The sequence below is a fragment of the Macaca thibetana genome, chromosome 14 (genome assembly GCF_024542745.1).
Source record: "Macaca thibetana thibetana isolate TM-01 chromosome 14, ASM2454274v1, whole genome shotgun sequence".
Taxonomy (NCBI): Eukaryota; Metazoa; Chordata; class Mammalia; order Primates; family Cercopithecidae; genus Macaca; species Macaca thibetana.
Window position 1 is genome coordinate 38,107,183 of NC_065591.1, and position 27,525 is coordinate 38,134,707.

The following is a 27,525-nucleotide window of genomic DNA, read 5'->3' on the forward strand; positions in this document are numbered from 1 at the left end:
CCTGTCTCTTCTAAAAACACAAAAAAATTAGCTGGGCGTGGTGTCAAGCGCCTGTAATCCCAGCTACTTGGGAGGCTGAGGCAGGAGAGTTGCTTGAACCCAGGAGGTGGAGGTTGCAGTGAGCTGAGATCGCACCATTGCACTCCAGCCTGGGCAACAAGAGGGAAACTCTGTCTCAAAAAAAAAAAAAAAAAAAAAAAAAAAAAAAATTAGTGAGACTAGATTTTCTCTTTATTAGTCATGTTTCGATGTCATAATTTAGGTAGTAAAAGAAAATGTTGGAATCACTAAATTGGTGAGGTCTGGAAATTTGGATAATATAATTCTATAATAAAAGTGCATACAACAGATCTTTGGAAATATAAACCCTTTTTCCAAGCATGCTAAACATGGTCATATGCAGTCTTGCAAATTGAGATCCTACAGGCAACAGGGTAAAAGCATGTTTTGAGACAAGTTTTATTTGAAACGAAAGGCTTATTTGAAGAAATGTTTCATTTGCTACAAAAACTATTTGTAGACATTCTGGAGATACTCATATATGGGCAAAAGAAATTAGAGTAGGCATGCAACAGAGCAGAAAAGATGCTTTATTTGCAAAAGAGTGGTGAAACATCTAAAAAGTTGACATTGTATATGATTACAAAGTAAAGAGTACTCTTGTGAGAGAAGTTACATGTTCATTGTTAAGGAAATTATATGTAAATGACAAAATCATGGTCTGTGAATAATGTGTCATATCTTACAAAATATACTCATTGGAATCTTCCTAAAATTATCTACGGGAGACTTCAGTTTCCATTCTCGACCCTCTGCCTTAAGATACGAAGCCTTGACAGGACCACATCCCAGTCAGCATAAGCTCCTTCTAGATGGCGGGATATCTCAGTTCCTGCTTCATAGCTACGTCGGCCATGAAGTAAGCGCCAGTTATCAAAAGTAATCACATCACCTAAAGAAAAGATTTTTTTCAGTATGAATAATTGTGTTTTAAATGACTTACAGAGCTAGAAAATGTAACATGCAAAACACAGCTGCTACTTGGTTCACATCAAGAATTATCGCTTATTTCTTTACATGAAACTGCACATTTACTTTTCCATACAAATCAGGCCACTGGATGCAAACTGCTTTAGGCCTTATGACAATTCAACTACCTAGCCTGGTAGTCTCCTGAAGGTACTTTAATCATTCTTACTTAAAATATTATCTCTGTGTAAAACATCTGTATCTTTTTGACTGATCCATACCTGATTAGAAATATTTCTTCAGCCGGCGCGGTGGCTCACGCCTGTAATCCCAGCACTTTGGGAGTCTGAGCTGGGCAGATCATGAGGTCAGGAGATCGAGACTGTCCTGGCTAACACGGTGAAACCCTGTCTCTACTAAAAATACGAAAAAAATGAGCCAGGTGTGGTGGCAGGTGCCTGTAGTCCCAGCTACTGGGGAGGCTGAGGCGTGAACCCGGGAGGCAGAGCTTGTAGTGAGCTGAGATCAGGCCACTGCTCTCCAGCCTGGGCGACAGAAAGAGACTCGGTCTCAAAAAAAAAAAAAAAAAAACCAAAAAAAAGAAGAAAACAAAAAGAAATGTTTCTTCTCAGTTTAACAGCTTCAGAAAATAAAAAGGAGAGTGACATTCTTGGTTTGTCTTCTGTGTGCCTGGTATTTTAGGTAACATTATTTCTAAGCCTTATAAGAATCCTGAAAAGAAAGTATTCTCTCATCTTTTTCACACATGAAGAAACCGAAGCTTTTAAAAATTGAGGAATTTACCCAAAACTACACTGCCATTAAATATTTGAAGCTTGGATTCTAACTTGTATTTTTTTGTATTTTTTCCCCCCATAATGTTTTCATTTTATATGTTGCCATTTTTAAAATTAACCTGCTGTGACTGCATGGCAATGGATTTATGGAGATTCATATTAACTTATTATACCAAAGATCAATTAAAAGTATATACAAAGGAAAAGAATCTTCCATTTGGCCAAATCAACAGCAGAGTGAGATTATGCCTTTTACTGTAGATGCCAAAAGCCTCAGGTTTGATGGCACTTTACTGAGTAGAGATGGTCCAGAAAAAATATAATGCTTTCTGCTTTTTTAATTTCAAATAACTGGAATACTTAGGTACTACTTTATTTCAGGTAGTACTGTCTCCATTAGTAAGCCAAATGAGTAAGCATTACTTGTGTGTGTTAAGAATAAGAATCGACCGGGCGCGGTGGCTCAAGCCTGTAATCCCAGCACTTCGGGAGGCCGAGACGGGCGGATCACGAGGTCAGGAGATCGAGACCATCCTGGCTAACACGGTGAAACCCCGTCTCTACTAAAAATACAAAAAACTAGCCGGGCGCGGTGGCGGGCACCTGTAGTCCCAGCTACTCGGGAGGCTGAGGCAGGAGAATGGCGTAAACCCGGGAGGCGGAGCTTGCAGTGAGCTGCGATCCGGCCACTGCACTCCAGCCTGGGTGACAGAGCAAGACTCCGTCTCAAAAAAAAAAAAAAAAAAAAAAAAAAAAAAAGAATAAGAATCATGAGGATATTTTTATTTGTTTATCATGATAGAATAATTAAGCATAAACCTCAATGAGGGCCAGGAGTCTACTACTTAAGCAAGTCAGTTGCTCACCAAGATTCTGTTGTCGGTGTTCTATGTGATACCTGAGAAAAACTGCTCTGGATATAATTCTAGATGGTTAAGGTTGAAGAAAATCCATGCTTTTGGTTGTTTGAGAAAATGTATTCACTGACCTGGATTCATCTTGAAGGTAAACTTGGATTCTTTGCTGTTCATGAGGTCAATAAACTCCTTCAGAGCAGCATAAAAAGGTTGAACTCTTTCAACAGGCACATCAAATACTGTGTCCCTAGTTGCATTATTGAAGTTGATGCGAACCACTTGGCCTTTATCATCTAACCTGTTTTATTAAGAGAAAAAGTTAATATATAATTCATGAAATACCTATTTATATTGATAAGGGTCAATTCCTCTTCAAAGATATTTTTGAAACACCATATTAAAAAATCCAAATACATGTACAGAAGATCTTAAGGCTACCTGTGGTACAGTGTATTCCTTGTTTTTTCATTCATTCATTTAGATTTTTTTCTAAATCTTACTACTTCAGTGCCAGGAGAATTCAACTTAAATTAAAATAAGTATTACTGAGAGAGTCAAGTTAAAAATTTTTTCATGCTTGGTTAAAGTCATTCACTCTTTGTTATTCGAAACAGGTATTAAAATCCTTTCATGTCACAAATTTATAGGTCAATTGTTCTATGTGTTTCATTTATTAAGGTTCTAAGTGTGATGGTTTTATTTGGGGGGTATGATGGGAAGAAAATTCTATTTTTAAAATGGTTTGAAATGCATGATTCTAATTCAATCCTTAGTTTACAGGTGGGAAAACTGAAGCATGAGAAAAGAAGGGACTAGCCTGAGGTATATTCTTTCCATCTATTTACTCATCCTACCTATCTTAGTATTGAGGCTTCCAGAAGACAGTGCCATATCTCATTTAATGTTGTATTCCTAGCATTCAACATAGAGCCTGGACATAACAGGCAGTTAATAAATATTTGTTGCACATGTCACTCTCTATATTTTTTAGTACCTTGGGAGGGCACTAAGGTTTTTGTTTTGTTTTGTTTTTAAGTAATTTGAGAGCTCTTAATGTTGTGATCTCTATTCTCTTTCTTAAAATATGGATTATCGCCATGCCAATGTAAGGTAATACAGCTTTTAATAAAAGGAAAGAAGGTCGGGCACGGTGGCTCACACCTGTGATCCCTGCACTTTGGGAGGCCAAGGTGGGCAAGGCAGTTGAGGTCAGGAGTTCGAGGCCAGCCTGGCCAACATGGCAAAACCCTGTCTCTACTAAAAACACAGAAAAAAAAGCTGGGCATGGTGGCACATGCCTGTAATCCCACCTACTTGGGCGTGGTGGCAGGCACCTGCTTGTACCTAGGTGCCAGAGGTTACAGTGAGCCAAGATTGCACCACCACACTCCAGCCTTGGCAACAGAGTATGACTCTGTCTCAAAAATAAATAAATACATAAATAAATAAATAAGGAAAGAACATTATTTCTTAGATTTGAGCTTTGGTGGTTATAATTAGCAAGACATGAACATCACCCAGATACAGAGGCAAAAAGAGGAAACTGTTTTATAGCTTATTGGGAAGGTGGACCTTCAGACAGTTTTAAAGTGTCGATCAACTTTATCTTTCCTTTAGGTAGAAACAGGATGAAGGCATGCAAACTGAAGGTGGTCAAGGATGGTGGCAAAGTGCCTAGGATTACTCCTGGGAGCAGCATCCTAGAAGGACAAGTGCAGGAAGTGGTAATGAGAACCAACAACTTACCAGGGCCCAGGCTTGGTCAGTCAGACCAAACACATTATCACATATACCTGGGTTTGGTGACCTTGGTTTGGGGTCTGGGTTAGATTTAGTGAATATTATCAGCAAATGGGGAAAGATGCCATTGACAGTGAAGTACAAATTGTGACTATCAGGGCCCCTTGTGCATGGTGGCTCTGGGCCAAATGGCAATTGTAATGGTAAACTCAACAGCTGGTGATTAGCACCAATTTTTTGCTTACTGGGTAAGGCCTGAAAACTACCTATTGAATCCACACTGGGAAAGAAAGTAAAAGGAAGGAACAGGCTTTCAAAAAGGCTCTTAGACTCTTAAAACGTAAATTTACATGTATTAATAACAATACAAATGTGACTCACTAGGTAATGCATGACCCTACCCGCTTCCACATGCTTTCACATAAATCAAGAATTTTGAGCCTTTTGGATACAGCTTTATGTACAAAGAATCAGATAGAAGGTAAGTCAGCAGAAAAGACCTCTAGGATTTAGTGGAACAGAGAGTACACGACCTTTCAATTACCCTCTTAGAGTTCATGCTGCTGGTTTAAGACCTCTGTCACGGTATCTGAGGCCATTTGCCTGTTGATATTACCTTCAAGATTCTAGCCTTACGGCTTCTGACCCACTTTTCCTCTTTTTTTTTTTTGGTTCTTGTTATGTGTTCTGTACATATAATATTATCGTCTGTGTCATCCACCAAAGGATGTCATGACTTTGGAACTTCTGGGGGGTCATCTGTTTCAGTCACCCTCAAGATCTGCTTTATTTTTTTCCCACTATTACCATAGCTCCTTGATTTGAATAGTTATGCTAATTTTGAGCTAACTATTCTAGAGTCCTTGGGTATATCCTCATGTATCAGTGAAAGGAATTTTGTGATTAATAAATGTAATGACAATCAGAATTGGATGCCTCATGGTATACTAGATTAGGTTTTCATTTTTAAGAGTTTACCTATATAGAAAAGTAATCAACTTTTTTTGTGTTTATAGTGTAACACAGTCCCTGCTTTCTTTTACCTACTGTTTACCTGAGAAAACAAGACACAATTTTATTATTTAGCATTCTCAGCAATAATAGAGGAATGGAAAGCAAATTTTGTTATAAGATATAGAGGGGACATTATTCTGAGGATTGAAGAATGTTAGAGGAGATGGGTAGCTGGTACCTTGAAGACCAACCTACAATGCAAAATTGAATGTTAGCAAGAAATTTGATGCCTAATAACAGAACAACAGGGTCTAATGTAAGTTTGCATGCTGAGGAAAGGTAAAAAGCCACAAAAGATGGGAGTAACTGGCTATATATTAGCTATACATAAAGGACAAATTAATTAAACTTAAACCAACAACATAGTGGCTGCGAACCAGCAAAAGCAAAACATTATCAATGATGCCAACAAAAAACAACCAAAGAAAGGACTTTAAAATGATCTTCTACAGTTTGTGTTGTGAGTACTCCTCACTAGTGGCAGCATTCTGCCTCAATGATAGATACAATGTTTTATGGAACTTGCATTTGTTATGGGAATGCCACTACGGTGTTGTCTACCATGTCGTAATTTATGAGAATCTGCAGGAAAAATTTATTTCAGACTTCAAAAGCATCTTGCCTTGTAACTGATTATATTCTGTTTGCTTTGGTTTCTAGAAACTCAGACCTGAAATAGAAATCTCTCCCCAGTGAGTGTGTTGGACTTCATGCATATTATAGCTAGCTAAAATTTATTTTGCATTTTCTAAACTAGGCGCAATAGTAGGGGCTTCCATATATTAACTCTGCAATTCCTACTTCAATCATGTGTGGTAGTATATTTTGTTTTCTTTTTTTTTTAACTGGAAAATATACTGTGGATCAGCACGGGTAAATAATCACATAAGAGATTACACAGCTGGCAGGTAAAAGACTTGAATTTACGTGATTGAATTTGTAATTGATAGGATAGTTGAGTCTCACCGTCATTATTTTTGCTTGTTTCTTTATTGGTTTATTTTTCTTTGTACTGAATTATAACTAATTCAGTCAGCAACATAAAAGACATTTTTGTACTAGGACATACAAATTTAAAAATTTAATTGCAAAGTAAATTAAATTAACCCAAACACTTAGGAGATGGAGGCCCTCTGTTAACTGAGAACACTTTGTTTCATTTCCTGTTGTTGAAAATATACTTTTAAGTGAATTAATGTTAACCACTTGATATTTATTCTCCAGGGGGTTATTCCTGAGACCTCACAGATGGCCGAATTTTGAAATTTTACTTCAGAAAATATCAAAGTCAAGTCATGAGCCACACGGTGGTCATTCAGTTAATCTAATCTATAGCTATGTTTCTTATCTCTGTTCACTAACCTTGCAGAATCTGTAATCGTATTGTGTCTCAACAAAATTTTGATTTGTCATGAATTTTAAGGTAATATTTGACTAGTTAAAACTGTCACGTTGGCCGGGCATGGTGGCTCACGCCTGTAATCCCAGCACTTTGGGAGGCCGAGGTGGGCGGATCACGAGGTCAGGAGATGGAGACCATCCTGGCGAACACGGTGAAATCCTGTCTCTACTAAAAATAAAAATTAAAAAAAAAAAAAAAAAAAATTCGTGGGGCGTGCTGGCGGGCGCCTGTAGTCCCAGCTACTCGGGAGGCTGAGGCAGGAGAATGGCGTGAACCCGGGAGGCGGAGCTTGCAGTGAGCGGAGATCGCGCCACTGCACTCCAGCCTGGGCGACAGAGTGAGACTCCGTCTCAAAAAAAATACAAAAAAAACAAAAAACATAAAAACCTGTCACGTTATAACTAAGAGTCTCCAGTTATTTCCTTTTCACCTTGATGAGTGAACTCTCAGAAAATGTCTCAGGTTTATTCTGAACTAGAATTTCATTCTTGGCGTCTTTTTCTCAGACGCTTCCTCCAATCTTTCAGGAAAACGATCTGTTTATACATGCAAATTGTAACCAAAAACTGACCCTTCTCCAAACCACCACTGCTGTCACTCCAGCCACTCATGTTCAAGGCACCACCATTGCTAGTCTGGAGTCATGCACTAGCTTCCTAGCTGGTCTTCCTGCTACTATCCTTGCTCTTTCTAGCAGTCAGGGTGACCCATTTAAAATATAAAAGTTTTTCCTTTGATCAGGATCTTGCAGCAGCTTCTTATTTCACTCAGAGTAAATATTACCGTTATAATTTGCTAACAAGACTCTACAGGAACTTGTCCCCATCCGACTTCCTCCCCTAATACTTGCCTCCTTCACTCTGTTCCAGTCACACTGGTCTGCTTGCTGTTCCTTGAACACCGCAGACATGTTCTTAGGACCCTCTTAGAACTTTTATTCCTGCAGTTTTGGGAAACTGCTTCTCTTTTGAAAACTCCCTCACTCCTTTAAGTGTTTGCTCAAATCTCAGTAAAGCTTTCCCTCACCACACTGTTTAATAATGCAAGTTCCATCCTTGCTAAGCCCTACAGATTCCCCTTATCTTGCTATGCTTTTCCTTTTTTTTCTTAAGCACTTAACAGTTTTTAACATTTATTATAATATGCTCATCTGTTTAAAAATCTTTAAAATTTCCCTCCCCCATTAGAGTATAAGCTGTATGAGGGGAGAAATCTTTGTTTTGTCCACTGATGTATTCCAAGTACCAAGAAAAGTGGCTGGTCTCAATAAATATTTGTTGAATGAATAAATTAATGTACTGGGGATTTAATTATTTTCTAAATGAGTTTATTTTCATACCATTTGGCTGTTTCTCTTAATGGAAAAATTTAAACTCAATTCTAAAATTATACCCCCCTACCAAAATTAATTGAGGTATTATTAAATAAACTGTTGTAGAAACAAAATGTAAGATAATTTGCAAATAAAAGGATAAATTTGTGGCCTTTGTAGGTACTTGGAAAAATCATGATAAAATAATATTTAATAAAAAGAAAGGGAGAACACAAAATGTTCTGTGTAGGTAATATATGATCTTTGTTGGCTTAGCATCTCTTTGGGGAGTCTCCCTGTTTCATTCTCAGTCCGTGCGGTTCAAATGAGGCTGACCCTGCTCCACAGTTGAACATGTGATCCAGGCATGGACAATCAGGATTCTCTAACCCATTGACCATGATGATTGGTTCAGGGATAGACTTGGACAGAAATTAGGGAGTGGGTCATCTAGCTTTATTGTAGGTATTGGGAAATAAAAGCGTTCTTTGTGGTGTGATTACTAGCTCTAAGGACAATGAAAACTTGGAGCTTCTGCTGATCATCTTTGAAAATAAAGCTAACATAGAAGATTGCAAAGCTGAGAAGAAAAAAGGGACCAATATCAGGTGACATTGTTTAACTCTCGGATCAACCTATTTTGAGTTATATTATTTCACTTCTGGCCAAAAGCTTTCTGACTAGTATGATCACATTGATTATAGCTATGTAGAACTTATATTCAAAAAATGAAGTATACATGAAATCTTAGTTACTTTTCCTTTAATATTAGTTAGGAATAAATTTTATGTAATTTGATAAAAAATATTATAGTGAAAATACTATCACTCTAAAATTGGGTTAAATGTTAATAAAAATAAAGCTCTGAAGTTCACTGAAGTTTTGTTCTGTTTAAACTTTAGATTAATGTAGTTTTGCTGTCAATTGTTTTATTGCTATGGGAAATTTATAAGTAGTACTTACTCTATAATTTTGTGTTTTGATTGTACAGAAAAATCACAGTAATCCACTCCAATGTCTGTAAAGTCCACGAAGGTAGAGGATAAAATCTGAAATGCCTGAGGATTATTTTGTTTTAGCTTTTGGCACACATTAAACCCATCTACAATTTCTGAATCACCCCCTGTGACTGTTTGCTTTATGCAGTGAAGAAGCTGAACCTACAAAAAGAAAATATGCATTATTAAATAAATACTAAATTAAATTTTAATTATTAGAATTAAATAATCTTCAATAAAATAAAATAATACGCATGCACCATTTTTTGATACTGTGTTAAAGATTCAAAAGGCTATGAATAAACCAAAGCCAACAAACCTTTTTTTGTTTTTGTCTCTCTTATGTTATCGGAAAACAGTTGGGAAGAAAAACGTTGCTTATAATCAATACTGTATAGTTCAAACATGTTACAGTTGAAGACATAGATGCAGGCATGATAATGCTCATTAGCAAACAAAAAGCACAGCTTGTAAGAGCTGCAGAGATGGAGCACTTGATGTTAGAGTAGGCAGGGAAGGATTTCCAGGGGAAGAGGCGGGTAAGTTAGACAAAGGAGGATAGATGAGATTTGGGTTATGCAGAATAGAACGAGAAAGCAAATCAGGTGACAGAAATAATGATGTGCAAAAATGCACAGTTCACTGGGTAATAAAAAGTCTGGCTACAGCAGAGGGCCATAAATAGAAAGAGTGAATCAGGTTGGAAGGGCAATTTGAGGCCTCATGATGGAGAGTCTTAAATATCAGATGAAGGGCTTTTGTACTTGTGCATAGAGGGAATTCACTGAAGCCTTTTGAATACGAAAGTAATGTAGTCGGAACTGAGCTGCAAAGTATTAGGCCAGTGGTGTTATATAGGATTATGATTTTTTTTTTTTTTTGAGGAAGGAACTGGTCAGAGTAGCAAAACAATAGCATAACTGTTTTTGGAGGATCACAGTGTTCTTTAAATCCTTTTAGATTTTGCCATCATGAACTGACAGAATATTTCAAATGCTAATTTTTAAAAAGATTAGCTGATGTTATTTACATATATCAAAGCCCATTAATACTTTCTTTTGTACAGTTACACTTTTAATACAATCTTCCAATAGGAAAAAGATGATGGAGCCTGATAAAACTTTTATTGCTAGGTTAAAAGGCAAATATATGCCTGTCAATGTATAAAACCCAATTTTACTTCATGTGAGTCATTCAGAACCCAAAATATTTTCCTTCTAAATGTTACTTAATGCAGCATGTGACTTCTGCAAAGACAGTGAGTGAAGCAACATCTCTGTTTCATTAAAGATATGGTGACTTATCTCTGCCCCACATAATCCAAATCGATCAAACTGAACTCTCAACAGGTAACTCATTTTCCAGATTATTTCATCTGTACAGAAAAATATATTGGTTTGTTCTATTTGTTATTGAAAATATCAAACCTTGGCACAACTCCCCTGGAATAATTCAAAATGGAAATTTGAACAATAGTACAAACAGGTTGCCTATATTTTATTATTCTAGTAGAATCTAGACATTTTAGGAATCATCTATTGTTTAAAAATCTCCTATCAAGTCACTTAGTTTGAATGTTTTATTTACTGGACACAAGTACAAGTTTGTTGCACTTCTTTGCCTCTTTATAGCATATCTACGACGTCTGTATTACATGCAACGTGCATGTAAGTATTGAGATACAAAGTATTGAGATACGAAGAACTGTGAGTCAATTCTTGTCTTTAAGAAGTTTGTAAAGTATGATAAAATCTATAAATATTCTATTTTACTACATAAATTATAATAAGTGGAAATTCCAGCTCAGGATCTGTGTGGTGTGACAGAAAACTATATAGAGGCCTGGGTTCAAGTCCAAGTTCCTCCTTAATCAAATGCCACCCTATAAAAGTATTGAATCTTGCTGGGGGTGGCGGCTCACGCCTGTAATCCCAGCACTTTGGGAGGCCGAGGTGGGCGGATCACGAGATCAGGAGATGGAGACCATCCTGGTTAACACGGTGAAACCCCGTCTCTACTAAATATACAAAAAATTAGCTGGGCGAGATGGCAGGCGCCTGTAGTCCCAGCTACTCGGGAGACTGAGGCAGGAGAATGGCGTGAACCCAGGAGGCAGAGCCTGCAGTGAGCCGAGGTGGCGCCACTGCACTGCAGCCTGGGTGACAGGGCGAGACTCGGTCTCAAAAAAAAAAAAAAAAAAAAAAAAAAAAAGGTGTTGAATCTTGTGTTTCTACCTTAAAGGAATATCAAGAAGAGTCAGATAAAATAATGAAAGTAAAACTGCTTTGAAATAGTATAATGTGCTATGAAAAAGTCACGCATTTTATTGTTCTTCAGGAACATTTATGAAGCCATTTGATCACTTTTCCTTAGGCTTCGAATTTTAACCCAGAAACAAAACTTAAATTCTTAAAAGACAGAAGATAACTTAAAAATTCAAACAAAACTTTTAGTTTTCTAGTCTCATTCTTTAGTCCTTATTCCATCCAACTCCCTCAATCTATCTTTGGAAGATGAGCTGAGCTGATTAATTTGACTCTTAACCCTAGGGTTTTAGAAAAATCTGAGCCACATTTAGAATAAAGTCACGTGGTATGTCTCCTGCCTCCAACCCTTACACCAAAAAGTGTCTACAGGGGTCATTTTACTGCCACTTAGTTCAAAGAAATCATGTGGTGTTTTACAATCAACAAAATAATTTAAAACATGTAAAGTCAAATACTAGACTAGCGTAGCCAATACTGGCAAAAACAATCGGTAACAACAAGGGTGCAGATAAAACATGTTCAGTGAAGATAATGAAAAAAATGGGCTAATTGTGATTTTGGCCCATTTCTCCTTTGTTAACTTAAGAACTGCCCAAATTTTCATTTACCTTTAAAGATGCAGATTTCTATGTGGTTATTTCACATAGTCGAACTTAGCTCTAAAAATAGGGATGGCATATCTTTAGGAAGGTAGTTTCCTAACCACTTATTTTTGGTGTAATAAAATGAAGGTTTTGTAAAAATGTAGCTCATTTAGTAAAATGAAACTTTTGTAAAAATGTAGAGAAGGAATGTCCACCCAGAGATTCTCCTGGGGATTTGTGGCTTCACACTGAGCATTTCCCTCCTTGACAAGGAATCTGATAGATGGGATGTTGGATGGTTTCCAAAAATAGCCACTGTTATTCTGTTCCTTGTAGTCACACAGTTTGTAATGCATTTTTGCAGCTTCCTCCATAAGGGGTCTATTTCTTCACCTCCGGAATGTGGGCTAGATTGATTACTTCCTTAGACCAATATAACATTGCAGAGGTGACTAGCCTAGGCCTTGAGAAGCTGTGCAGCTGTCTGAAAATTCTTCCAGTTGCCATATGCATTAAACTTGGGCTAGCCTACTGGTGGTCAATAGACCAAGTGGAGCAGAAACCAGCCATCTCAGTGAAAGTCAGTCGGTCCCAAGTCAACTTAGAAACCGATTGCAGGTATGTGACTGAAGACAGGAGCTGCCTAGCTGAATACAGCCCAAATTGAAAAGACAAGGGCTAAGTAAAGGGCTATTTTCTTAAGTCATCAAGTTAGGGAGTGAGTTATTATTTTTTTTGTGTTACACTTTAAGTTCTGGGATACATGTGCAGAATGTGCAGGTTTGTTACATAGGTATACAGGTGCCATGGTAGTTTCTGCACCTATCAAACTGTGATCTACATTAGGTATTTCTTTTAATGCTATCCCTCCCCTATCCCCCCAACCCCCCGACAGGCCCCAGTGTGTGATGTTCCCCTCCGTGTGTCCATGTGTTCTCATTGTTCACCTCCTACTTATGAGCAAGAACATGTGGTGTTTGGTTTTCTGTTTCTGTGTTGGTTTGCTGAGAATGATGGTTTCCAGCTTCATCCATGTCCCTGCAAAAGACTTGAACTCATCCTTTCTTATGGCTGCATAGTATTCTATGGCATTTATGTGCCACATTTTCTTTATCCAGTCTATCATTGATGGGCATTAGGGTTGCTTCCAAATCTTTGCTATTGTGAACAGTACTGCAATAAACATACATGTGTATGTGTCTTTATAGTAGAATGAGTTTTAATGCAGCAGGAGTTAATGGGTATGAATGATGCCCATGTGACTTGGAGGGAAACCCTACATTTTGTTTACTGATTCCATTTTCTCTCTTAACTTTCTTAGAAATATATGTGCAGAAAGACTTCAAGATTTACTACTACCTTAAAATCTGTCTTAGCAAAGCAAAAAAAAAAAAAAAAACGCTAATAGTAATTTCTAGGAAGAACAAAGAAATGTTGTTGTTGTTATTGTTGTTTTAAATGTATGAAATTCTCTCCTTTAGGAAGGTGAAGATATTTAGGATTTAGGTACCGAGATTTTGTGAGCTTGGATTGTGTTTGGAGAAAGAAAATTTATGTAAGACAAACTACCTGGTGAAATATGTAATCTTCTAGACTCAAAATACAAAAAGATATCGGTCATTGGCCTGCTTTGTGGAAAATACGTTGAAGCTCATCTTACCCCAGGTGGATGATGGAGGGCTGGATAATCAGTGTGAAAGCTTAGCTTCCCAGTTGTGTAAGCCACATTGTTTGCATCGATTTTGTCTTGCACTTGCCAAGTATGTCTGTAAAATGCAAGAAACACATGTTTAAACAGGTTGTCACTAAGCCAGAGGAAATGTGTTAGAATGAATTTGATATGTGGGGAGAAATGGAAAATTTTCATTTGTTGAAATAATTACCATAATGACTATGAGCGAGAAAAGGAACCTGACTTTTCTCTGTCTAAAGTCACTATTTCAGAATTAACATCTCCTCATTTTTCCTCTCCTCTCAACAAGAGAGTACTTTTATACATCAGTCTATTTTACAGTTTGCAAAGAAGTATATATGGAATTGTAGGTTATCGTTTTACTGGCTTAATGCATTTTAAAAAGTGATTTATTGAGGTGAAGTTCACGTAACAGAAAATGAATCACTTTAAAGCGAACAATTCAGTGGCATTTAGTAAATTCACAATGTCGGCAACCACCACCTCTACCTATCTAGTTTCAAAACGTTTCTATTACTCCAAATCAAAACCTTTTATTTCAGAAAGCAGTTTCTTTACATTCTACCCTTCCCCAAGACATTGGTAATCACTAATTTGCTTTCTGTCTCTGTAGATTTACCTATTTTAGATATTTACCATAAATGGAATTATATAGTAAGCTCATGCTTTTAATGTTATATCTAAGAATCCACTGCCCAATCCAAAGCCATGAAGATTTACCTCTATGTTCTCTTCTAAGAGTTTTATGACTTTAACTCTTATATTTAGATAATTTGTTCATTTTGAATTAATTATTGCATATGATATGAGTTGTGGGTCCAATTTAATTCTTTGCATGTGGGTATTCAGTTGCATCAGAACAATTTGTTAAAGAGATTGTTCTTTCTCTATTGAATGATATTGGTATGTTTTCTGAAAATCGATTGGCCGTAGATGTGTGGGTTTATTTCTGGACTCTCAAAATTCTATTCCATTGATCTATTTGTCTGTCTTTATGCCAATATCATGCTATTTAGATTACTGTAGATTCGTAGTTAAGTTTCAAAATCAGGAAGTGTGAGTCTTTTAATTTCAGTCTTCTTTTTAAATATTGTTTTGCCCACTTGGAGGCCCCCACAATCTCATATAAATTTGATACTGGCTTTTCCATTTCTAAAATAAGAAAATGATACTGAAACTTTGGTAGGGATTGCAGACTGCTTTGGGGAGTATTGACATCTTAACAATTTTATGCCTTCCAATCCATGAATACAGGATGCTATTCCATTTCTTTAGGTTTTCTTTAATTTCTTTTAGCAATGTTTTATAGTATTCATTGTACTAGTCTTTCACCTATGCGATTAAATTTATTCCTATTTATTCTTCTGGATGATGTTGTAAATGGATCTGTTGATTTCCTTTTCAGATTGTTCATTGCTACTGTATATAAAGACAACTGATTTTTGTGTTTTGATTTTGTACCCTGAAACTTGCTAAATTCATTCATTAGCTTTAGTAGCTTTTTTTGTGGGTGGATTTTATGGGATTATATGTAAGTTCATACCATCTGTGAATAGAGATAGATTTACTTTTTCCTTTCTCATTTAGATGCCTTTATTTCTTCTGTCTAATCGCTCTGGCTGGAAATGTTGGTGCAATGTTGAAACTCAGTGGTGAAAGCTAACAGTTTCGTCTTGTTTCTGCTCTTAGGGAGAAACTTTTTTTTTTTTTTTAACTTTTAGATTCAGGAGTACATGTGCAAGTTTGTTATATAGGTAAATTGCATGTCACAGGGGTTTTGTGTACAGAGTATTTTTGTCACTCAGGTAACATATATTGTAGCTGGCAGGCGGTTTTCTTGATCCTCATCCTCTTCCCCACCTCCACCTTCACAAAGGCCCAGGTGTCTAGTGTTCCCTTCTTTGTGCCCACGTGTACTCAGTGTTGAACTCTCACTTCTAAGTGAAAACATGCTGTATTGGGTTTTCTGTTCCTGTGTTAGTTTGCTTAGGATAATGGCCTCTGGCTCCATCCATGGTGCTCTAAAGACATAATCTTGTTCTTTTATGTAGCTGTATAGTATTCCATGGTGTAGATGTACCATTTTTTTTTTTTATTCAATATATCACTGATGGACATTTAGGTTGATTCTATGTCTTTGCTATTGAGAATAGAGTTGCAATGAATGTATGCATGCGTACGTGTTCTTTATAGTAGAACAATTTATATTCCTTTGGGTATACACTCAATAGTGGGATTTCTGGGTCAAATGGTAATGTTTTTAAGGTCTTTGAGAAATTGCCAAACTGCTTTCCACAATGGCTGAACTGATTTACTTTCCCGCCAGCAGTGAATAAGTGTTCCTTTTCTCCACAACCTCACCAGCATCTGTTATTTTTTTAACTTTTTATAATAGCCATTCTGACTGGTATGAGATGGTATTTCATTGTGGTTTTGATTTGCATTTCTCTAATGATTAGTGGTGTTAAGCACTTTTTCATATGCTTGTTGGCTGTGTGTACATCTTCTTTTGAAAAGTGTCTGTTCATGTTTTTTGCCCACTTATTAATGGGGTTGTTTTTTGCTTGTAAATTTGTTAGAGTTCCTTATAGATTCTGGATATTAGACCTTTGTCAGATGCATACTTTGCAAATATTTTATTCCATTCTGTATGTTGTCTGTTCACTTTGTTGTTAGTTTCTTTGGCTGTGTAGAAGCTCTTTAGTTGAATTAGGTCCTATTTGTCAATTTTTGTTTTTGTTGCAGTTGTTATTGTTATATTCATCATGAAATCTTTGCCAGGTCCTATGTCTAGAATGGTATTTCCCAGGTTATCTTCCAGAGTTTTTATAGTTTTAGGTTTTACATTTAAGTCTTTAATTCATCTTGAGTTGAATTTTGTATGTGGTTTAAGGAAGGGATCCCATTTTAATCTTCTGCTTATGGCTATCCAGTTATCTCAGCACCATTTATTGAATAAGAAGTCCTTTCCACATTTCTTGTTTTTGTCCACTTCATTGAAAATCAGAGGGTTGTAGGTGTGTAGCATTATTTCTGGGATCTCTATTCTGTTCCATTTGTGTATTTATCTGAGAAACTCAATTTTCAAATTACACTCTCGAAACTTTTGCTCAGGTCAATAAATAAAACTTTAGGTACCTATGTATGCCCCATCGCAGTCGCAGACACTTCTGCCTTCTCCAAAGTAACTATGACTGTGACTTCTATAGTTATCATTTCCTTGCTTTTCTTTACAATTTTATCACCCAAATGTTCATCCAAGGACACTATGAACTTGCTCATTAATAATAATTGTTATATGTTTTAAGTCTATTAATCTACAAGTTTTTCCTTCAAACTGTGCTCCTTACAATTGTTGAAGAACTTAGGGAATTTGACCTATAGAGTTTCCCACAGTCTGGACTTCATTGAGTACGTACTCATGGTGCAGTTTCTGGGAAACTGGCAGCGAAATGCAGAGTCTTCGACAGTCTCTATTCTTTGGCAAAGCCACAGATAGCAGTATGTTCTTGTATTGCAAGACACATAACGCCTGGCTGTGTTTCTTTTTTGATGTTTGTACTGTTCATGATCAATGGCTATATTCGTTAATTCATCAAGGGTTTCAAACAATGAAATATCAAACTGATACTCTTTTTAAAAAGATTTATCACTCAGAATACTTTTAAAGGGAGCCACTTTTCCTCATCCACTATTTGGTTACTCAGTATAACAGCTTACAGAGGGATGATGAAATAAATATTTGATTCTTTCTCTTTCTTTACCATTTGTAATATAACAAATTTGTTTCCTATCATTCCAAATTGAATAGTTTAAAAAATATGATGTATGAAAATATATTAAACTAGATAGAGGTGATATTTGCACAAAATTGTGAATGTATTAAATGACACACAGCAGAATATACTAAATAAAGCTAATTACACTTTAAAATGGCTATTTAAATAATTTCAGCTTTTAGTTTCAGGGTGTACATGTGCATGTGCAGACTTGTTAGATGGGTATATTGCATGATCCTGAGGTTTGGGGTAAGATTGATCCCATCACCCAGATACTGAGCATAGTACCCAATGGGTAATTTTTCAGCTCTTTCCCTTTCCCTCTCTCCTGCCTCTAGTAGTTCCTAGTGTCTATTGTTGCCATCTTTATGTCCATGAGTACCCAATGTTTAGCTCCCACTTCTAAGTGAGAACACGTAGTATTTGGTTTTCTGTTCAGTTATTAATTTGCTTACAATAATGGCCTCCAGCTGCATCCATGTTGCTGCAAAGGCTGTGATTTTGTTCTTTTATATGGCTGTGTAGTATTCCATGGTGTCTATGTACCACAAAATGATTAATTTTATTGTCATGATACATTTTACCCAAATTAAAAAATACCTTAGCTTAAAAGCTAAAGAAAAGATGAGTTAAAAAAAGAACTAAGGTTACTTGCAACTCTGTAGCAAGAAAACAAACCATTATTCAGACTTTGTAAGCTATTATCCTTGGAAGATCCAGACAATTTGTAATTGAAAGGAGGCCATGTTTAAAAATAGACCAAATATGGCTTGAAAAATGTCCACTATATATACATGCCATTTGATTGCTGTTATAATGTCTATTAATATATATTCATATGCATCAAATTATCTTTGAATAAATAAACATTGAACACCTTTTTTATTTCAGTCATTGATTTAGCATCAGAGATATAGCAGGGAACAAAAAGACAGAAAAGTAATTGTTAAATTTAATAGAGATAGGTTCTACAAAGAAAATGAGGCAAGGTAAAGAGATAACGAATGGGGCCAGAGAAGTATTTTTACAGAGATGATGCTGTGAGAAGTGTTCTATGAATAGGTGACATTTTCCCCACAGAAACCCAGGCAAAATAAGGGAAGGAGAAATGTGAATTTCTGGGAGATGTATTTTAGGCAGAGGAACCCAAAGTGAAGAGGTTTTGAGTTTGGAGTATGTCTAGCGTGTTTGTGGAAGAACAAGGGCAGAACAAGGGCAGCATGGTTGAGACACAGTCACCAGGGAATCAAGAGTGGGAAATGTACCAGATGCACAGAGAGAAGCCAGTTTCCAAAGGGCTTTGGAGTCTAGGATGAGGACTTGAGATTTTGGTTTACATGTGATGGGAAGCCATTGTAGTTTTCCATTACGTAAATTATACATTGGAATTGTCGTTTCAAAGAATTGCTCTAGCCTCTGAGTAAGGGGTAGATGGTACTGGGAAAAAGGTGGGAGGAGGGAGAGATAATGGCAACCAGTTCTCTCCTAAACATGGGAATCATGATGATTCTCTCCTAACCATGGCTACATGCATAGGAGAGAATGATTGCATTTGATCTTGAAAGGTAGAGTTACCAGGATTCTCTGACAAATTGGATGTAGGATATGAGAGAAATGGAGTCCAGAATGATGCCAAGGTTTTCAGCTTTAGAAACCAGGTGAGGGAGGTCCTATTTATTGAGATTCACTATATAACAATTTATTATCTGGTTGAGGAGGAAGTTTGCTTCACCTAATTTAAAAAACTTTTAAATAAGTGCTTTAAAAAGTCTCCATTCACATATGGACAAATGAGCACACAAAAGATGACCTTTGGTCTGGATGTTTTAGCTTCCCAGAAAGTCACTCTAGGCTGGTATTCTACTCTGCCTCTGGTATTCCCCCACACAATACATACTACAACCCTATACAATATATACTACAAGCAGGCAAACCTTCCTAGTGCTTCATGCTCACTTTGCCATTTCTCTGTCAGAAGCTCTTACTGATTCTTGAGTCCCAGAAGGATATAATTCAGTGCTGCTGATCCAGAATTCAAGAACCCAATGCAATTTTCTAACCTTGCCAACTATTGCCATATTTAAGTCATCTGTTCTAATCATGTTGATTTTAGCACTACACACTTTCCTGCCTTTTTTTCTGGTTTCTTTTTCTGCCCTTTTTTTCTGTTGTTTTCCCCATCTCTGTAATCATTAACGAAAATCTAGCTCAAGTTCCAACTATTTCATAATCTCAATTCTAGAAAAACTCTTGGTCTTTAGGTTCAAACTGCACTGGCTTCAAAGCCTTGGTTTCTAATTCACGACTATATAATCTTGGACAATCCATCTATTATTTCTGAGCCTCAAATTATGTATTTGGAAAATAGAACAATAATGTATTTCAAAAACTTGTAACAAATAAGAAAGTCTATGTCTGACACACAGGAGATGCCCCATAGGACTTTTCCTTCCTCTCATTCTCCTAATTACCCAGTATTTACTCCTACACTCAGAACTCTCATAAGCATGTTTTATTCATCTCATTTATTAGATCTGAATTATTCATCTCATTTATTCAGATCTATGTGTTTTATGAAGATGGTTATAATTTTTAAAGAGTCTAAGCTCATTTAAATATACAAATACATAATTCTGCTTCCTCTTCTGGACTGTAAACTCTTTTAGTGTACAACAAATACTTTTGATCTCCTACCATTAACTAAACCAGTGCCAATTCTAAAGCAGGGAACCAATACATTTTGACTGAATGAGTGTAAGCAGGGAGGGGGTGACTTTTATGAGCTTTCATTTTCATACGGTATATAGTAAAGGGTATTAATAGGGTGGTAGTGGCAGGAGGAGAGTGGGAATACAATCTATAATCTCTTCTCACATGTGGAGATATTTTTCTTAATGGGAAAAATAGTTCCTTACCTGTTCCCTGGGATTGAAGATAAAATTGACTATTTTGCTCTATGTTTCTCATTTAAAATTAGGGTAGAACACCTGATAGATCTTTCACTAAGGGTCAAGCAGCCATCCATATGTGGCCATGAACTGGAAACAGGCTGAGTGAAAAAAGATGAGGAGTATTACAGTCTGCTGCAACTCATTTCAAACATGAGTCAGACAATCCATTATATTGCAGTGAGAGTCGCCAAGAAATACTTGTTCTCTATGAAGTTCATGTCACTCCATAGACCATACAAAATACAGATCCAGATGACTGTCAACACTGGCATTTGAAAAATAGTCAACATGTGAGAAGAGATTTAAGGAGGTCAAAAAGGTAATTTCATCAAGGTGCAGAATGCATATCTTCTGACTAAGAAAATGCTGCTGTTGACATGATCAACAGGAAATGACCACTTGGATTCTTTTTCAAGAGTGGTGATGGTTTTGCATTGATTCACCTACATACTTTTTCCTGGTTCCTTCTATGATCAAGGGTAAACTGACAGAATTTTACTGCAGCCAAAACCTGGTTGAGATTCAAGGTGTAAGCATTAGCCAGAGAACAGATCTTTTCTTTGACATTAATTGGCCTCTACAGGGATGGGGGTCTGTGACTTGGCTTCACCAGAGCGGTTCTCTGACCCTCTGAGCTAACTGGTAGGGAATGATAAAACATTTATTAGACCTAGAGTGTCTTAGGCGCGGTATAGGATGTGTAGCCTAAAAGTCTATGCTCACATCTTATGATAAATCCCATGAAAGGAGCTCACCAATTCCAATCATAAACATTCTCTTAATGGTCATAGCACAAGTCTGGAAAATCCTAGAAATGTCATCTGTTTTACCTTTCTACCTTGTCATAGAAATGAATCATGCCAAGAAGTCTGCTACTGATAGTTGAGGACACTAAGTTCTTTCTTATGCATCCCAAATCCACATCTCCAAGAAAACACAGCAGAAATCAAACGCAAACATATTTGCACCATATAACCCTGAACTTGCCTGATCTTGAAGCTAAGCAGGATTGGGCCTGGTTAGTACTTGGATGGGAGAAACAGGTGCAAATGTGATTCATTGGTCATGAAGGAACTTTTTAAAAAACCTAATGGTGAGGCCTTGGTGAGGTGAAGGTGTATTTACATGTCCTTCTCATTCGAGACAGATTCTAATGCTATTCCAAGTAAGGCAACAACTCAAGCAGATTACTAAGAATGGCCGTGACTGAAGTAGAGGTATGGGACCAGATTCTTTTAAAACTGAAGAGGCAAGCTCAACATAATATCTTAATCCAGTGGTATAGACTTGTTTACTATTGTGCTGGGGTGAGTGACTGAAACTCTGCAAATTATCCTGCTTTTATCAAAGATGCTGTTTTAAACAAACCTAAGTGTTTCCACTGAGCCATTTGTGTCATTCTCAACATTTCACTAAACTCTCCGTTACATTTTATTGTCTATTCAATATTTTTTGTCAAAAGCTCCTGTACTTTAAATAACTTTTAGAGACTATTTCATGAGATTGAGTTGAATGCTAATTTACTAAATTTGCCCAAACATAGATGACTGCTCATAGATAATCAAGATATTAATAATGTTTTGTGACAAATTCGGTTCCTTCAGTGCTTGTGGAATACTTGAATATTGTTTTTGCTGGATTTGTTCTTTATATCTTGGTGATGTCTTATTTTTTAAAAATGCAGTGTCATGGGATTTGTTCCTTATACCTTTGGTGATAAGTTTTACACTTCTTTTTTGAGTCAGGGTCTTGCTCTGTCACCCAGGTTGGAGTGTGCCATGGTATGATCATAGCTCACTGAAACCTCAAACTCCTGGTCTCATGTAATCCTTCTGTCTCAGCCTCCTGATTAGCAGACATGTGCTACCATGCCTGGGCTAATACACTTTTATTTTTATTTTTGTTGGGACAGTGTCTTGTTCTGGTGTCCTGCCTGGTCTTGAACTCATGGCCTCAAGCCATCCTCCTGCCTCAGCATCCCAAAGCACTGGGATTACAGGTGTGAATCCCATCACCTAGCCAACACTCTTTTGATTAATGGTTCACACATAGAAAATCATGCTGGATTAATTTGTAAACTTTTCCTTTTTAAAAGTAATTTTTATACGAAAGGATGTTTTATGAGTGCAAACCTGGATTTATTTTTACTAACAGTTGTAACCACTTGCTGCAAGCTCTCTTCATCAGATTATGTAAGAATGCCTTCTTTTGAACATTATTACTCATCCCATTGGATCCAAAATACAATGCCCATATATTGTTTATATTGTAAAATTTCAATATCAAATATGATCTCCTAGCTAAAAAGCAAAAAATACATTTTGTAGTTAATTAATCAAAGGAATACTATATTGCTTACTCTAGTTACAGCACTTCCATGTATGAATTCCTAGATGCAGTCCCTCACCAGAGCTCCATATATTTATTTTTCCATTATCATTTATTAGACACCTACAATGGTCCAGAAACGAATGGAATAGACGTGGTACTTGTACCGCACGGAATTTACAGTCTACAGGGAGGATGAATTAGTATGATTTATCTTACAAAGCTAAAGTACACCATGTTATGAGAGTAGGAAATAAAGACTAAATGTAGACCTGAAGATTAAGCAGGATTTACCTAGGCAAAGAGAAGAGTAAAGGTCATTGCAGGAAGGAGAAACAGCATGTGGGAAGGCCCAGTGGAGGGAAAGAACATCACCTACGAGAGGAACTCGAAGTTCAATGTGGGCCAGAGTGGGGAGGGTTTGCTCTATGGCTATCCTTAGCTTCTGTTCAAATTCTGCTTCTGCTGTCCTGTAAAGTCTCAAAAAAATCTCATTCCTTGAGAAACTGAGTTCAAACATATTCTATTCTTTTTTTTTTTTTTTTTTGAGACGGAGTCTCGCTCTGTCACCCAGGCTGGGGTGCAGTGGCCTGTTCTTGGCACACTGCAAGCTCCGCCTCCCGGGTTCATGCCGTTCTCCTGCCTCAGTCTCCCGAGTAGCTGGGACTACAGGTGCCGGCCACCAAGCCCGGGTAATTTTTTTGTATTTTTAGTAGAAACGGAGTTTCATCATGTTAGCCAGGATGGTCTTGATTTCCTAACCTCGTGATCAGCCCGCCTCGGCCTCCCAAAGTGCTGGGATGTGAGCCACCGTGCCCAGCCCTAACATATTCTTTGTCTCATAGCATTTAACCCAGTGCCAAAAATGTTTGTTGAGTAAAGACGTGGATTCTAGAATAATAAATTGTGCTATTTCCTGATTGACTATAAACTTTAATTTTGGTTTACACTGTATATTTTAAGTACATTCTAATAATGAATACTTTGGCCATTAACAGTTTTTATTCCTTACTTCTAGAGAGAAGTGCTTACAGTTATTTGTAAACAATGTTTGGCAAAATTTCAAGAGTTGTGTTTTAAAAAGTAACTATCTTTTGAGTTCTTCTTTCATTATAGACATTAATTGACATTTAATCCATCCCTGAAAAAGAAAGAGTTTATGCCTTTTTAAAAATAATTTCAACTTTTATTTTAGATCTGGGGGTATAAGGGTAGGTTTGTTATGTGAGTATAATAAATGGGTATTGCATGATTCATGCTATTTTTTAAGGTGAGAATTAGTATCCCCAAACACAAACTAGGGAAACAAAGATAACCTTTCTGATCTCTAGAATAGCTCTTACTCAATCCATTAAACTAATACGAAAATCTCCACAAGACCTAAAGATATAAAGTAAAGAGAGAGGTTTCTTAAATGATAGTGGTGACATAATTTAAAAGAATCTCTCTGAATTATCCCTATAGAACATCTAGAGTGAAAATTCAAGAATTCAATGACAACATCTAAACAAAAATTAAGTGACAAGATATTCCCACGAACCAGGAAATAGGAGGGGATAGAGACAAACCTTTCAAAACCACAAGACCTACATGATATTGGCAACTGTGCAGGAGAAAGCAGAGAGAAGCAACTGGGTACATCATGGATCTAAAACATTCCCAAATCGCTAACAGGTGTTTACTGGACAGTGCAGTGGGGCAATGTGAGAATGGCAGTTAAACTTGGGAGGGGATTTCTACATTCCAGTATAGCTGAGTACCTAAGGTCCATGGTAAGGGATCTGAATAGTCTGGAATTCATGAATTCTAGAAACTAACCAGATAAATCTCCCTTCCATGACCTTCCTTCTGAGAAGAGTGCATATTGAGTGGTACAGGAACAATATAGACAAAGAAAAAAACAAGGTCCTCATAAAAGTAAAGGAGAGGAACTAGAAGGTCTTAGAAAGCTGTCAGCCAGTTTTGAAATATAGCTTAAAACCATAAATTAAATAAGGTTTCTGAATCATATCTCCTTTTAACAGTTAGGGAAACAAGTTTCACCTAAAATTAGCAACAACAACAACAAAAATCAAGGTTTAAACTCAAAATTATTTTAAGAGAAAAACTCAGGATTAGTAGCAAAATAGCATACCTACAGACAGGCAGTACATGTCAGAAGGACAGGCCACCCCCAATAAAAAAGATAAAATATTATTTTTTTCTAACTTCTGTTTTTTTAAATAACCACTTCTAATGAATCCAAAAGTCTTTGTCAAAATGGTCCAATATGTAAAAGAATAACCAACATCAGAATTAGAAACTTGAAAATGGACTGATGTATTAGGAAAGGAAAAATCTTTAAAAAGTCCTTAAACAACGACTAAATTAGAAGGAATGCAAGATCAAATAAGTGTAACAAGCCTTTAGGTAACTAGGAGATAAGTGGGAGAACAATTTAAAAGAAATCAATAGAAATGATTTGAGAGAAAGTAACAAAAGGACATGCAAAGAAGCCTTAAGATATGCATAAGAGTCCTCAAAAGAAGAAGCCCAAAGCAAAGGAACAGAACGGATACTAAAAAATGTGATTCAAGAAACATTTTCTGAAAAAAAGTAATTAAAGCTGCCCTAAAACAAATCATATCCTCCCAGAAAAAGCTGTCCCAGAACAATCAATATCAAGACATAGTCTATAAAATTACTGGACATTTAAACAACAACAACAAAAATTCAAAATCCAGGTAAAAACGTCAAATTACTATTTTTTTGTTGTTGAGACGGAGTCTCACACTGTTGCCCGGGCTGGACTGCAGTGGCATGATCACTGCAACCTCTGCCTCCCGGGTTCAAGCAATTCTCCTGCCTCAACCTCCCAAGTAGCTGGGATTACAGGCACCCACCACCACGCCCAGCTATTTTTTCGTATTTTTAGTAGAGACAGGGTTTCACTATGTTGGCCAGGCTGGTCTCAAGTTCCTGACCTAGTGATCCGCCTGCCTTAGCCTCCCAAAGTGCTGGGGTTACAGGTGTGAGCCACGGTGCCCGGCCATTAAATTACTTTTAAGGAAAAGAAAATCATATTACCAATAAAACCATAAGTGACATATTAAAGATGCTGTGAGCCAAGAATTTATATTTAGCCAAGCCAATTTTCAAGTATAAAGGCCTTAAAACTGCTGTCAATATGCACAAATTTAGAGAATACTGTCCCTGTGAGGCCTTCCTTAGGAATTTAGGAGAGAATGGACTTCAGAAAACCAAAATGAATAGATACGTTGACGTAAGTTTGGTGCTGAGCAGTAAATTTATGTTTACGTGAATTAAATTGTAGGGGAGGGAAAAGAGATACTGAAAAACTAAAAAGTAGAAAAACCAAACTGCAGTGGTAAAGATGCATGTTGATGATAATACTCTAAACCAGGAAAGAAAGGAAGTGAGCACCATAAAACTTAGGAAAGTCGTTACATTTGGGAAAAAGGCAAGGTTTATGCTTGGTTGGGATGTGTCAATGGGTTTTGGGGTGGCTGGCAATGTTCCATTTTTTGACCTGGCTGATGTTTAAGGGTGTTTGCCTTATGATAGTTCATTAAGCTATACATTTATTTTATGTGATTTTCTATATTTGTATTATATTTTACCATGAGAAACCTATTTTGCCAAACACAAACCTCACTTTTCTCCCCAAATGTAACAGCTTTCCTAAATTTTATGGTGTTCACTTCCTTTCTTTCCTGGTTTAGAGTATTATCAACCACATGCATCCTTAGCACTGTAGTTTGCTTTTTCTATTTTTTAGCTGTTCAATATCTTTTTTTTCCTCCCCTACAATTTAATTCACGTAAACATAAATTTACTGCTCAGCACCAAACTTATGTCAATGTATCTATTCATTTTGGTTGTCTGAAGTCCATTCTTAGTAACAGAATAGCACAGTGGTTACAAGGGATGGGAGTAGGAGAAAAGGGGAGATATTTGTCAAAAGGGTGGAAATCTTTGGTTATTATATGAATAAGTACTGGAGACCTAAAGAATAGCATGGTGACAATAGTTGATAATAATGTATCGTATACTTGAAATTTCCTAACAAAGTAGATGTCAGGTCTTTTTGCCACAAAATATAAAGATAACGATGTGAAAGAATGGATATGTTAATCAGTTTGATCGTGGCAATCAAAATGTCATGTTGTACACTGTAAATATATACAATTTTTGTCTCTCATACCTCAATAAACCTGCAAAAGTAATTTAAAAATAAAATAAATAAAATTGAAAAAAGAAATCTTTGTTGTACACTTATTTTTAAAGGTTAATAATACTGCCATTAATAAAAATGAAGTCAGGTAGTGATAGAAGGATGACAACCACCTGTAAAAACATAAAGAAAAAGTTATAGCAATTTGCTCCAAAGGAAGCCCCAAAGGCTTCATTATAAAAAAACAAATAATGTAGTGCATTGCAAAAAAGTGAAAAAATTAATGAGAATTCCACATTAAATACATTTAGTAGGGTTCTTTTTGAGTTGGAGGCGGTCAAATTTTACTTAATACATTTTATTACAACAAGAATTGGGTTTTAGTTTTGATTTTTTAATGGGAAAGATTGAATAAAATGTTTTTTGATTCTGTATCAATTGCCATTTTCCCTTTATGTAAATGGTTGGTGCTAATTTTAACTTAGGAGAAAGCAATGAATATTCTGGTGCTGTCATTCTGACTTAATTTGATAAATTTCTATGTAATGCTGTCTGATTATCTCCTTGCATCTGAGCAATCAACAGTTATTATGGCATTGGAAATTAGGAGGTAAATGTTAGATAACAATGAACCACCACAGTAGCATGGTATAAAGGAAA

At 36.5% G+C, this 27,525-nt stretch overlaps 1 protein-coding gene and 1 long non-coding RNA gene across 5 annotated transcripts in view; one reads left to right on the plus strand and one right to left on the minus strand.

Moving 5' to 3' along the window:
* The window catches only part of LOC126934735 (uncharacterized), a 178,988-nt gene that overhangs the window by 89,386 nt on the left and 62,077 nt on the right, over positions 1-27,525 (plus strand). The gene's annotated exons all lie outside the window — the stretch shown is intronic.
* BBOX1 (gamma-butyrobetaine hydroxylase 1) overlaps positions 568-27,525 on the minus strand; it is a 93,320-nt gene continuing 66,362 nt past the window's right edge. For all 4 annotated transcript variants that reach the window (XM_050755447.1, XM_050755445.1, XM_050755446.1 and 1 more), the window contains exons 5-8: positions 13,601-13,706; positions 9,055-9,251; positions 2,755-2,921; positions 568-952 (exon numbers count right to left, since the gene is read on the minus strand). In XM_050755447.1, coding sequence (XP_050611404.1) covers positions 792-952; positions 2,755-2,921; positions 9,055-9,251; positions 13,601-13,706 — 631 coding nt within the window. In that variant the 3' untranslated portion in view covers positions 568-791. The remainder of the gene's footprint in view (positions 953-2,754; positions 2,922-9,054; positions 9,252-13,600; positions 13,707-27,525) is intronic.